At 39.8% G+C, this 14,020-nt stretch overlaps 1 protein-coding gene across 1 annotated transcript in view; it reads left to right on the forward strand.

Annotated features, from left to right (window-relative positions):
- Positions 1–9,748, forward strand: part of arhgap22b (Rho GTPase activating protein 22b) — a 35,681-nt gene extending 25,933 nt beyond the window's left edge. Inside the window, exons 7-10 of the mRNA XM_067429941.1 lie at positions 510–583; positions 666–787; positions 1,737–2,604; positions 8,469–9,748. Of these exons, the coding sequence (XP_067286042.1) occupies positions 510–583; positions 666–787; positions 1,737–2,604; positions 8,469–8,691 (1,287 nt within the window). The 3' untranslated portion in view covers positions 8,692–9,748. The remainder of the gene's footprint in view (positions 1–509; positions 584–665; positions 788–1,736; positions 2,605–8,468) is intronic.
- The last annotated feature ends 4,272 nt before the right edge of the window (positions 9,749–14,020 follow it).

Here is a 14,020-nt window from a genome sequence, read left to right on the forward strand (position 1 = left end):
GAAAAACTTTGGAAAAACTAATAATATTTCCATATATGAAAAATAAGAAACTAATACTTTGATAATTATAAACGAACACATCTGTTGAACAGACTGAACGCAACTGCTATGTTGGAACAAGCTTAATGAATTACCATATGAATGAATAGAGCTGCCCTGACTTGCTTATAGATTTAGTTTTGTATTGAGCTGTTTGGCGGTATTGGTGCCAAATATTTCAGCCTTATGGTGTCAAAAAGTATGCTTGTGTGCTTATAAAACAGAAAGCTGTTACAGTCAGTATGCAGTATGCTAGCCAATATTCCTCCCACATATTTCACAGCTGACATGATGCAATGCACAGATTCAGAAGATGTGTGACGCTCAAGTCTATTTCATGTAATTATACACATAATCAGCTGATTTTTAGAAAAGCATGGTCGTCATTAAATGTGGAAAAACCTCATATTTTCACTTGATTTCAAACCTTAAGATGCTGCGATCGCTTTAGTGATGTCATGTTTCCACAGGGAATACAGGAATTAGGGAAGCTAGTGACGACGCTTCCAGCTGCCAATTACAACCTTCTGAAATATATATGCAAGTAGGTCCAACACAATCATTTCAGACACATTCTTGTCAGTCGTTTCATGGTTCAGTGCTCAAAGTGAACTCCATTTTTATAGGTTTCTGGATGAGGTGCAGTCTCACTCAAATGAAAACAAAATGGGAGTGCAGAATTTGGCCACCGTGTTTGGACCAAATATCCTTCGTCCTAAAATGGAGGATCCAGTGGCTATTATGGAAGGTAAGCTCTTATTGAATTTCAAACCAATTAGTTTGTAAAACAAGACACACTTTAAAACTGGACACCTGCGGTGCGGCTGCTCCAGCTGTGCCTAAAGCGTAGCTTATAGTTCTGGCATAAATCAATTATAATATGCACTACAAAATATAAGCATGTACTATACCATATACTGTACATATGTGACCCTCATATGAGACTCATCTTTTCGAAAAATCTGGAATCTGAGGGTGCAAAAAAATCAGAATATTGAGAAAATCACCTTTAAAGTTGTCCAAATTAAGTCCTTAGCAATGCATATTACTAATAATACATTTTTGATATTTACGGTACGAAATTATAAAATATCTCAATGGAACATGATCTTTACTCAGTTTAATGTAATTTAAGTTGAAATTACTTAAACATCCAAGTTGATGATACTTAATTTGAGTAATTTTTTTCTTTTACATTTAATGTAATTTTACAGTAAGATACTGTTACATTTACAGTTTTTGAAGTAAAAAAGAATGTCATTGTATAATTTAGTGGAAAAAAAACGTTAATTTTGGCATTCCCAGAATTCCCTGCATGACAATTCACATTCAATGTTTTATATGTATTTAAATAACTTTCTTAGGGTTTTTTTTCACCCGTACATAAGATTTTATGTGAAGTCTAATGTTGATAAATTAATGATTATTGCATTACTGTTGCCATGAGGATGAATGGCACAGTGCACCTTCTAGTTCTGACCTTCTCAGCTTGTGGAAAAGCTGTGTGTGATGAGCTCTCATCACCTCTTGTTTTTGGTAGTTGTCAGTGTATTATTGTCCCACTCAACTTCATTAGGTTGGTATTAGCATTATATCAGTTAATGAAATACTGTAGTGTAACTTACCTGTCCATCACAATTTAGGAAGTACACCAGGATACATGATTACATCATCACCTTTGCATGTGTGTTTTACAGGCACCTCCCTTGTTCAGCATCTCATGACGTTACTGATTAGTAAGCATGATCGCCTGTATATTGAAAAAGACTCTGAGACGTCACAGAACCAGATGGAGGTGAAGGACCAAAGCCAGCAACATCAGCAGTCCAACCTGGTGGACTGGATCTCTGAGGAGGATCTACACACCTGTCCACCCACAGCCAAGAATGACCCAACCAGTAGCAGTGCCTCATCTGTGGATGCCGTTTGCACCTCCAAGCCGGTGCCTCAGGGAAAGGGAGAGACGGCCATCAGCCCTAGCAAGCAGGGTAAGACACTTCCAGGGTGGAAGTACACCTTTAAAGGCACATCTCCCCGGCCACAGTCAGCCAAAGTGGGCAGCTCGGTGGTGGATGTGACCACAGCCTCCAGTGGGAACTGGCTCATGAACGGGTTGTCCTCGCTGCGGGGACATCGCCGCACCTCCTCCGGAGAACGCTCCAGAGATTCGGGGTCCTCTCAGAGACTGTCCACCTATGATAATGTCACATCCTCTTCGAGTTTGGGCAGCGTGCTGAGCATAGACAGCACACCTTGGTCCTCCTCATCGTGTGAGATATCAGCGCCAGACTCCGGCGGTGACCCGACAGGGGCCGAAGACGGGCCGAGTGCTCAGGAGGAACGGCCCGAGGAGGAACCAAAGCCCAACGAGCAAGATGACACCGGCAGGACTGTGGAGAACCGCGCCAGCGCTGTGTTTTGCAGTGACAACGGGAACATGGCACCAGTCATTAGAGTCGTGGATGAAGACGCAGACGAAAGCCCCTCGTCTCTGACCAGCGTCGTGGCAGAGCTGAAAGAAGAACTGAGGAAGCAGAAACACACTTATGAATCCAGAATTAAAAAGTAAGGCTGCTGTTTGTTTCTTAAATGCCATTAAGCAGGCTTGATTTATTATACACCTGTTTTTGATATTCAGATGGGACTAGATTAGAGAACAGGAAAGGTTCTGAAATATGGGATTCCAAAGCTGACTTGATCATAAATAAAGACATAAATATACGAAGAAATGTAAATATATATATATATATATATATATATATATATATATATATATATATATATATATATATATATATATATATATATATATATATATTATTAGGGGCCAAGCACCGAAGGTGCGGAGCCCCTCTTGAAATCGTTAGATTTCTTATTATTATTATTCCGCCATGGAAATCTATGGCAGCCCATAGAACCGTTTGCAGGAAAGTTATGAAATTTGGTACACTGATAGAGGTCAGTACCAATAGTAAACAGACCAAATTTGGAGTCTCTAAACCCTTCCCTCTAGCGCCACCAACTGTCCAAAGTTTCACTCATGTTTATGCTAATAACTTTTGAACCATAAGGGATAGAAACAAAATTCTTGTTAGGGCCCAAGCCCTGAAAGGGCGAAGAGCCCTATTGTTCTTCTAAGGATTATTATTATTATTATTATTATCTTTTCGCCTTTTGGGCATTTTTGGGGCCTTTCCCATGCTCGAAAACTCTTGAAACTTTGCACACGCATCGGAATACGCGGCCAACAGGGTCGGGCAGAGGCCTTTGCCCCGGGCGTGGCAGGGGGGGCTCAACAGCGCCCCCTTGAAAAACTGGGTCTATATATTAAACACACTTGCACGTACATATATGAAACTCGGTACACTTATAGATCTCATCGGGCCAAACAACTTCCGCACTCATAGTCATAAGCTTCGCCCAACAGGAAGTGAGCTATTATGGGTTGTTCAGAAAACGCATGCTCTGGAATTTGCGATACTCCTCCTAGACGATTCACCCGATCAGCACCAAACTCGGTCAGCATGAAGTCAAGACACTGAGGATGCCAAATTGCGAGCAACTTTTTGATACCTCGAACGGTTTGGCCGTGGCGAAGAGACAAATTTATGGCGAGAAAAGGGAAACAGGAAGTGTGTTATAACTTTTGCATACATTAATTCATTTTGATGAAACTTCAGCTGTGTGTTCGTTGTAAGAGGCCGATCACATGGATATGACTTTTGTGAGTCAAAGTTATAGCGCCACCAACTGGCAGCAGGAAGTGTGTCACTTTTGTCCAAAGTGGGGGGGTTAGTTTTATCTACATTCACCAAACTCGGTATATATATTGTACATTTTGAGCCGGACAACTTTCTAATTTACAGTCATTAGCTCTGACCAACAGGAAGTCAGATAATTTGGTTGGAAGATAACAAGAAGTGGCAAAGCGAGCTCTGAGTTTTTACCTTCTCCTCAAAAGCGATTCATTCAATCTTCTCCAAACTCGGACAACATGAAGTAAATATACAGAAGATGCTAAAATGCGAACGGTTATTGGATATCTCAAACGGTGTTCCCGTAGCAAAAGCCTAAAAAACACAAAATAAGAACACAAGTGCCTGGTTCATAAATAAGGCTATACTCCCACCTGCTGGTTATTCTATATAGCACACTGTTTTTTTTTTTTTTTTTTTTTTTTTTTTTTCAACACTTATGCTCTCCCTTAAATGTCCAATAGAGGGCAATATTGTATAAGTTTTCAAGCAAAAAAACCTTACCTCTGTGTGTGTGTGTGAATGGTTTTCTAGCCTGGTGGGGACTTAAACCTGAATGCACACAGACTCATGGGGACTTCCCAATGGGTACAAAAGCTTATAAATCAAACAGAATGAGTTACTTTGAAAAGGTGAAAATGCAGAAAGTTGTGTGATGGGTAGGTTTAGGGGTAGGAGCAGTGTATGAGGATAGAATATATGGTTTGTACAGCATAAAAACCATTACATCTATGGTGAGTCCCCAGAAAAAGATAGTGAACCAGACATGAGTGTGTGTGTGTGTGTGTGTGTGTGTGTTTGTGTGTGTGTGTGTGTGTGTGTGAGGGGCGGGGGGGTGAAGGGGGGTGTTGTGGATGGGGGGATGGGCTGAGCTGATTTGAGTTGCCTGCAGCATACTTCAGCATTACTACTGTGTGTGTGTGTGTGTGTGTGTGTGTGTGTGTGTGTGTGTGTGTGTGTGTGTGTGTGTGTGTGTGTGTGTGTGTGTGTTGTTCTAGCCTGGTGGGGACTTCAACCTGAATGCACACAGACTCATGGGGACACATGTCACTGTAGGGGCCTAAATTGAGGTCCCAATGGGTACAAAAGCTTATAAATCATACAGAATGAGTTATTTTGAAAATGTAAAAATGCAGAAAGTTTTGTGAAATGGGTAGGTTTAGGGGTAGGGGCAGGAGGACAGAATATATGGTTTGTAAAGCATAAAAACCATTACGTCTATGAGTCCCCAGAAAGATAGTGAACCAGACATGAGTGTGTGTGTGTGTGTGTGTGTGTGTGTGTGTGTGTGTGTGTGTGTGTGTGTGTGTGTGTGTGTGTGTGTGTGTGTGTGTGTGTGTGTGCGTGTGCGCTAAAAAGATTACCTCTCAATGCTGTGCTTTGGCCTGCATTAAATGATAAAACATATTATTCTGGGTTTGAATAAAAAAATAAATGTATAAAACCAGTTTATTTGTAGGGCATTGACAATATTGTTTTATATAATTAGTTAAATAATTGTGTTAATACAAATAATTATTAATAAAACATATAAATATTTAAAAAAAATTACTAACAAAGGAAAAAACACATTTAATTGTCTTTTTCAACAAAAAGTAATTGGTGTGTGTAACTTAAAAATGAGAAGATTAATGTTTAAGGACAAAAATGATAACCAATGAGCTACCGGTATATAGAATAACCAGAAGTTGGAAGTGTAGCCTTATTTAGTAACCAGGTTGGATATGTCCTAGGGAACACTGTTTTGAAGATAAAACTATTGTTGTTATTGCAAAACAGTGTTTTCAGACAGTGAAATAAAAACAATGTTCGCTCACTGTTTAGATTTTGTGTCTGTCATTCCCCCTCCCCCCTCCCTCTCCCTCTCTTAGGATCACTGTGTGTGTGTGTGTGTGTGTGTGTGTGTGTGTGTGGAGGGGGTCTCTCTCACTCTGTGTGTGTGTCACCTTTTCTCTTGTGTTTTCATAATTTAACCCTTTCATATCATAGGCTATCACAAATATCTATCACTTTATTGTGAAAAATAAGTAAAAAACTAAAACATATATTATATCTTTAATTAAATACTGGTCTTCTGAACTTACAAAATTTTGAGCTGCAAAAAATATATTTGCACATAATTGAAAGTGATGTCCCAATACTTTTAATTGTTTTCTATAACATGGGCTTTAAAGAAGGTCATGTGCTGTGTTTGCAAAGATCACGCATGACACCTCTTTAAACTAATTATTTATTGATAGAATTCAAATGGATAAAAAAAGTTAATTTCACATGATCTTATTAAAGTGCCTGTTTATAATAAACTTCCATAAATTATATGCACGCATATTACTCTTACCTGACACTGATATTAAAATCATTGTTGCGGTCTCTGTGATTTGGCTTAATTTATTTTTAAGAGAAGTGTAAGGATAATACAACTTCAGCATTTGGACAGTATTCTGCACTCATTTGAAATTGACATTTGACATCATCTGACATAAAATTAAAGAATAAAATGTAATTGATCTCAGAGATGTGAGTGTTGTGGTTCCTGGTCATAGCAGCACCAGTTGCTGCAGTTAATGAGGTGAATTCAATTGACTTTGACATAGTCCCTTTATTTATTTTTTCCCATATTAAATGCCTATTGGCCTGCTGTGCACAGTTAAGCTGATGCCACCGGGGTGGCGGTGCCCCCGGCTTGGGCCCGTCATCGCTGCTCGCAGCTTTAATTTCATCTGATTCCTTGGCTCAAGCCTATTCGATTGCACACTATGACGTCATTTTCCATAATGTAAATTTTCCCGCCATTTTTAATTAACTGAAAACCAACTTTTTCAAACTCGTCCTAGACCGTAAGTCCGATTTACACGAAAAGGCGTCATGCCGAGTCGAATGATATCAGATTTTACCATGTTAGCCTTTTTGGGCGTCGGCCATTTTGAATAATGTGCTAAAATGCTGTATTTTAAGAATGCATGAACGGATCGTTACGAAACTTGGTTTGGGTCATCACCACGATGCCCTGAAGTAGCCTGAAAAGTTTTGAAACAGCGCCACCTAGTGGATTTTTTTTTTCAAACGCTTATAACTTTGGGTGTGGTTGACATATTTTGATGGGAGTAACTTTTTTGGACTCCTGAATCCTTGCTGAGTCCAACGATACCAAATTTGTCAGGTTTCGATGTACGGTTTGTGCAGCGTGGTAATTAAGTGCTTATAAAACATTAGCTGATATCTTGGAAACCGCTAGTCCGATCGAGACGAAACCAGCGTCAGAAAATCGGAAACATAGGTCGAAAGCTGAATGTTTAAGCCCAAATCTCAAAGTATTGATAGTAAGGGGTAGTAAAATCCAATCAAAGTCACGTGTCAGTCATTTTTTATGTGTTTTTTCACATAAATGTCTATAACTCCAAAACAAAATGAGATATTTCCACCAAAATTGACACACACTTCTATGGGCTCACTCCAAGGACACACAAACAAATTGGTATGATTGTGCCACTTGGTGGCGCTATAATTAAACAAAACATGTAATTGTCTCTTTTTTTTGCTTAAAAATTGTCTCCAAATGTCTTTACTTATTTTTGCAGTTGGTCTGCTGCTGGCTTCCTTGTTTGCTTTTCTTGCGCTTGGCCCCGATAATGGCTGCTAGCAGCTATATTTATTATTATTATTATTTTACATTTATTCGTATATTTATGTATTTATTAATGATCAAGTCAGCTTTGGAATTCCATATTTCAGAACCTGTATTTATTTATTGAGAACCTGCAAAAAGGTTTTTGTGTTTTATGCTGGGAAAACACCCCTTTATATATATAGGTATCAAATGCCATAAGTTTTTGTGTGATGGGTAGGTTTAAGTGTAGGGTATTAAGTATATTTTGTATAGTATAAAAACCATTACGCTTATGGAGTTACACAAAGATTGTGAACCGGTGTGTGTGTGTGGGCATGTTTTTGTGACATATGAGGACACAAATGTGTAAATGACATGCAAATGACAAAGGTATTACAGGAGAGGGTGAAATATGAGGATAGTCCCCACTTTTCAAAATGCTTATAAATCATACAGGATGAGTTTTTTTAGAAAGTAAAAATGCAGAATGTTTCCTGTGATGGGTAGGTTTAGGGGCAGTGTGTGTGTGTGATGGGTAGGTTTAGGGGCAGTGTGTGTGTGTGTGATGGGTAGGTTTAGGGGCAGTGTGTGTGTGTGATGGGTAGGTTTAGGGGCAGTGTGTGTGTGTGTGATGGGTAGGTTTAGGGGCAGTGTGTGTGTGTGATGGGTAGGTTTAGGGGCAGTGTGTGTGTGTGTGATGGGTAGGTTTAGGGGCAGGGGCAGTGTAAGGGGATAGAAAATACAGTTTGTACAGTATAAAAACCATTACGCCTATGGTATGTCCCCATGTGTCACAACAACAAACGTGTGTGTGTGTGTGTGTTCATATATTTGACTAATATATTGACTTGGTGTTTGATGTACATACCTTTAAAACACATTTGTTTGAAAATGTGTTATTTGTCTGTCAGTAGAATAAACAAAAGATAATAATTTGACCAGTCCATGAACTATTAAAATTTGTTCATCTCTCTCAGATTGCGGTTTCCCTGACCCTAGTTTGAAAACAGTTGTTGGTGATGTTTGTAATGTATGGTCCACTCACGCCTGTGCTCTGCCCTCTGCAGGCTGGAAGAGTCCAGCGCGGCCCTGTGTGCGCAGATGGAGCGACTCGAGCAAGAGATGGAACAGGAGAGAAAAAGAAAACGCATGCTCGAGATCAAACTTAGAAACTCTGAACGTGCCCGCGAGGACGCAGAAAACCGCAATCGCCTCCTGGAGAAAGAAATGGAAGACTTCTTCTCCACGCTGGGGGATCTGGCTCTTGGAAGCCGTACCAGTGACATCTAATGCAAAAAAAAACACGAACACAGCCAAAGTCACAAGGACCACGCAAGATGTTGTCGTCTCAGGCATCTACATTAATGATATGGACGATTTTATGTACAGCTAGTTAAAAGCCTTCCACTATCCCTTTTTCGAGGAGGCTCCCATCATTCCAGCAGTGTTACATTAATCAAGCCATTTTACGCCTGTCGTTTAAAGCGACTTCTGTTTGGAGGTTTCAGCTAACAAATAAAGGAACGGAGGATCTGAATCTGGTCCTGAAGTGAAATCATGCATCGTTTGGGTGTCCGCGGCTCCCAGTCTGAATGCTAATAAGGACAGTTGGAGCAGATCTGTTGGCTTTGCCACATTAAGCAGACCACTGCCCCAGAAAAACATGTCACGTATGATGACAGTGGGACGGTGCCTTTGTCGAGGTCTCATTCTGCTAAATGTATTGCAAGCGTACTCGACTAAAATAGCTCCAGATCTCTGCGCCGAATACTTTTTTCTTGCATATTCGGTGGTATTTTGAGACTGTCAAAGTGCCACTTTCATTTAAAAGAAGCTAGAAATGTGACTTTTGTCAATTGAGCTCATATTTTTTATTTATTAAGTGCATAGAAAGTCTCTGTGGATGTTTCTGAAAACGAGTGGTCAAGTACTGTCCTAGATTTTGTAGACTCAGCTCATTCTATTGCATAGTAGGTCATATTATATATATATATATTAGCATGATGGCCGTAGCCTAATGGTTAACTTTCCAGGCTGCTAATATGAATGTTTCAGGTTCAAGCTCAAGAAGAAGAGACCCAGAAACTGGACATCACCACTGTGCCCTCAAGCAAAGTGCTTTTTGCTGCTCAACATGGATATTACTAGATCGACAGCTTTTACAAAAGTCTTTAATGCATATTTAGAGTATGTGAAGATGTTATACATCATTATGATTATTAGACTATTATACTACGGTCATACATGACGATTAGTCTTCTGTGCTGTGCTGAAATGTTACCATGTGTCACTGTGGTGGTATGTAATTATTCACGAAGACCTAAATTAAAAGGCAAACTGAAAAGAACCTCTTGTAAAAGTGATCTGATCTACTTTATGTGGCTGTTTTTTCATTTAGCTTGACTTATAAGGCAGTGTTTAAAAGGATAGTTCTCACACACACACACACACACACACACACAAAAACTTACCCCATGATTTACTCACCCTGAAGCCATCCTAAGTGTATATGATGATTTGCAGACAAATACACCTAGGGTTATATTAGAAAATATCATTGCTCCTCCTGCTTTTATGCCCAAAAAAGTGCATCTATCCATCATATAACTGCTCCACACGGCTCCGGGGGTTAATAATGGCCTTCTGAAGCAAAGTGGTGTGTTTGTGTAAGAAAAAACTTTCTAAACTAAAATAACTAGCTTCTGATAGGCGGTCTACGCAAGTTGACTTACCGGTACGCCAAAAAGGTCAGTTGGTTAGTTATTTTATGATCTAAAAATGTGGCATAACATTGTGCTTGTGATTGAGTCTGTGGAAGTATGTCCGTGACCTCGATACCACGGCTCCGCCTCAGGGTCATTACTGCGCAGACTCTGGCTCCAAATGACAATCAGCAACGACCGTTCCTCAGACACTTTGGCTTCATTTTTCTACAGTGGAAGGAAGTGGAGATATGTCCATCCTTTTTTCTTTTTTTTTTTTACAGTCCATAAGTACTGCTTAAAATATGTAACGCAGCCCAGGAAAAACCACCTTTGCACCATCTCCATCATCCGCATACATTTGTCGCATTTCATCCCCTAAAGGCCCCTTTCATGTGCATCTTTGAAATTGGTCGTGAAGCAGCTGTTAAAGATGGAGTATGTAAGAATGACAGCTAGTGGTTGAAATGGGTATTGCAGTCCAAATTCAATATATAGTCTGCCCGCCCCCTTCTCCTCCTCAGACTTGATGCTCACATGGGTTGCCAGTTTGAGGACACACAACAGGAAAAAGTGCAATTGACAATGAAAGCCATACTGTAATGCTGTTTTCAACCCGAATGAGTTTTAAGCGTCTGGAGCGAGTGATTTCCATGTCAAGTCAATGTAAAGACGCATTGACGAGCTTCTTGAGGTCCTGCGACGCAATAGACACATTTAGCATGACACGATGAACGTGATGTCACCTCAAAAGAGGCAAATTCTGTTATTTTATTTAGTGCTTTTTGTGCTAAAAATCTGAATTTTGCAATCTGTTCAAGCCGTGTTAACCAATCAGAAGCCTGCTTGCTGCAATCACGTGGTGAAGTGATGCGATTAACGGGGGCAGGCCCGCCCGGAGTCGCTCATTCAACATGGAGGAATGACTGATATTGGCAGAGAGCAGGCACACGGCGCTATATGACTCAAGTCCAGTTCTCCTGGAGCAAGTGGTGAAACTCGCCAAACTGGGTATGCCTCCGGAGGGTCTGGTGGACCCAAGTACAGCGACATTGGGTGCGTTTACAGCCAATTATGCGTAATAAGCCGACAATGAACATGGTCATGTAAACGCAGTAACCCGTTTTCTTTTATCGGAGTACAGTCATAAACAGGTCAGGGCAGGGAGTTCTTTGCCTTAACCTGCATTAGCCTGCAATAGCATTAACCTGCTTTCTGTCGGCTTATTGAAGTGTGCATGTGTGATATATGACAAACACGCAAACTTTGAGCAGAAAACGCATCCAGACAGAGCGAACTAGCGTTTTACATGAAATAAGGACATATCACAAATACAGACTCTTAAGACCTAGAAAATTGTAAAGATGTGTTATCACCTCATGCAGAAGTAGAAGAGGTTCAGTCAAAGCGCTGCATCTGGAACTGATGAGGGATAATATGAGCCATGAATCTCCCGCTGAAAATAACCCGGTTTATTAATAGTCATGTAAACGCGGTTTACTTGCATTGTCAGTTTACTGGTTTGCATGTAAACGGGGAAAACTGGTTATTTCAATAAGCTGATTTTTTGGAGTTATCAGCTTACTGGTGTGCATGTAAACGCACCCAATGAGGCCTAATCCTCCGCTGTTCTCCTCTCCAGAGCAAATACAGAGCGGTGACTCTCTTGATAAATGCTCGATCAACATCAGCCATCTTACACACCATAAACCGTAAAAAAATATGGACGACTCGACATCATCTGTTTCCGCTTGCCATAGTTGAAGCTTTCAGGCGGCCTGCACGGCGCTGACATCTTGGAACCGAGTCAGTAGAGTGCAGTAGAGAGCAGGAAGTACCTCTACGATATTAAAAGCCCACCCACACTCTCACAGATGCAGAACAATTAATTATGTTGGTGTGAAATAAACAGTTATGGAAATGTAGAGATTAAAGCTAAAGCTCCAATCTGCTCCCAAAAATCCCGAAAAAAGTCAGTTAGTGCCTCAGTGACAACTTCACTCAGAGAAGACGTCAATCTCGGCTGTCAATGACGTCACACCCCCCGTTTTTATAGCATCAAATAACTAAGTAAAACTAAACTTATTTTAAAAACTAACACTTGAAATGAAATCATCGTGATGATAACTGCCTTTAATGACATAAGCTAACTTTAAGGAAAAATATTTGAGAAAGCTTCAGTTTCGGAGAGGGGCACTGCAGGCCTGTTACACACATAGGGTTACACACAGACAACTGCCTAGCACTTGCCCCTCCCACAAGAAGCGAATTTTGCCTCAAACGCGCATCTATTTCTCGCTTTGGACGCGCAAGTGAATTCTAATTTCAATGTGCGTTTTAATGAGCTTCTTTATTTTTTGACGGATGCCGAGTCTTTTTAGGTCAGGTAGAATCTGCGATCTCTGACGCAGTTTGCTTTCTGGCTTCCATGGCAGCGACATGCTTTGTTTTCCGCCAACTGGCAGCCTGTGATATCAAAATACTATTGGGTAAATTGACCAAAACAAAAACAGGCACGGAATGCACGTTTCACGTGTTCTGTTTATCCTAAGCGCATGCTGCAGTTCTATCTTTAAATGGTCGAGTAGGATGGATTCTGATTGGTTGTCAATGTTCCAAACGTCTAAAATCTGTGTAAAATGTAAATATAACCCTTGTGTATTGAGCTGCAATGAGACAGAATAAGAAGAAACGCCTCTGATTCAAACTGGTGTTTATTTGCAGTACATGTACAATTGGTATCATACGATCCCAGTGCATTCTTTGTAGTAGTGCACTTCTCATTGTCTGTATGCTGTTCAGTGCACACAGAGTTAGCACTTTAATAATTGTTGGGCTGGCATTGCTAGCAAATATTACATGCCAGCACCAAATCTTAACATATTGGTAATTCAAGATATTTTACAGATGCTTTTGGATTGGACTTACCATGTTGATCAAAGTCCCGTGGCTAAACATGGAACCTTGCTAACATCAGCCACAGATTTTCATTTTTGGTAAGACAGGTTATGTAACATTGACAAAAAGAAAAGAAAAGTTTATCGGACAGTACCAAACATATCTCTACCTTTGGGTACATAAAACTAATAAGTCTAGATCTAGCGATTACAACTAGCATGACAGCAGTGGGTATTGCACATGAACTGTAAAAAATGAGCACAAAGAAAATTAAACAAAAAGATCAAATTTACATTTCAGTTCTTTTACTTCTAGGTGAAGTTTACATAATGTACAAAACTATACGTTGCCTACTATTGACAATAGTTCACTTTAGAAATAAATAAATAATGAAATCTGTATTAACATTTTACGGGCAACTACATCGCCAAAAAAAAAAAAAGAAAGAAAATCTGTAGAAATTTAGAGTGAGGTAGTTCATCAAAGCCTACTTTTATCTGAATTATAACATTTTTGAGAGATGAAATAAAAGCAAATGCAATGGAAAATCTACACAAGTTCAAATTCATTAACTCGTCTAAAGCCAGGAAAGAAAAAATAAGAGCACTTAAAACAAAAAACCCGGGATGCATCTCAAATAAAAGATTATATGCCAATCTTAAGCAAACACAAACGTTCTCTGTTCCTACATCCTCCAACGATCCCCATACATACGCGTGCACATTCCATAGCATTGCCTCATGGGAAATGTAGTTCCCATCCCATCTACAGCATTTGTTGTAATATCTTGCATAATTCCAGAAACAAAACAAAGCAAACCATATACGCATACCAAAAATGTTCCAATTTGCTTTTACTTTGATGAAAGACCTTGAGGAAACGTCCTCCCCACATGCCACAACCTTTCAATCTACATCATAAACATCCAAATACAATAGAAAAATAGACACTCCGACATGATATGAACAGTATTACTTTGAAAAACCTCACCCAAATTTCTTCATCTTTCTAATCATTCA

This window comes from Pseudorasbora parva, chromosome 21 (assembly GCF_024679245.1).
Source record: "Pseudorasbora parva isolate DD20220531a chromosome 21, ASM2467924v1, whole genome shotgun sequence".
NCBI classification, from domain to species: Eukaryota; Metazoa; Chordata; class Actinopteri; order Cypriniformes; family Gobionidae; genus Pseudorasbora; species Pseudorasbora parva.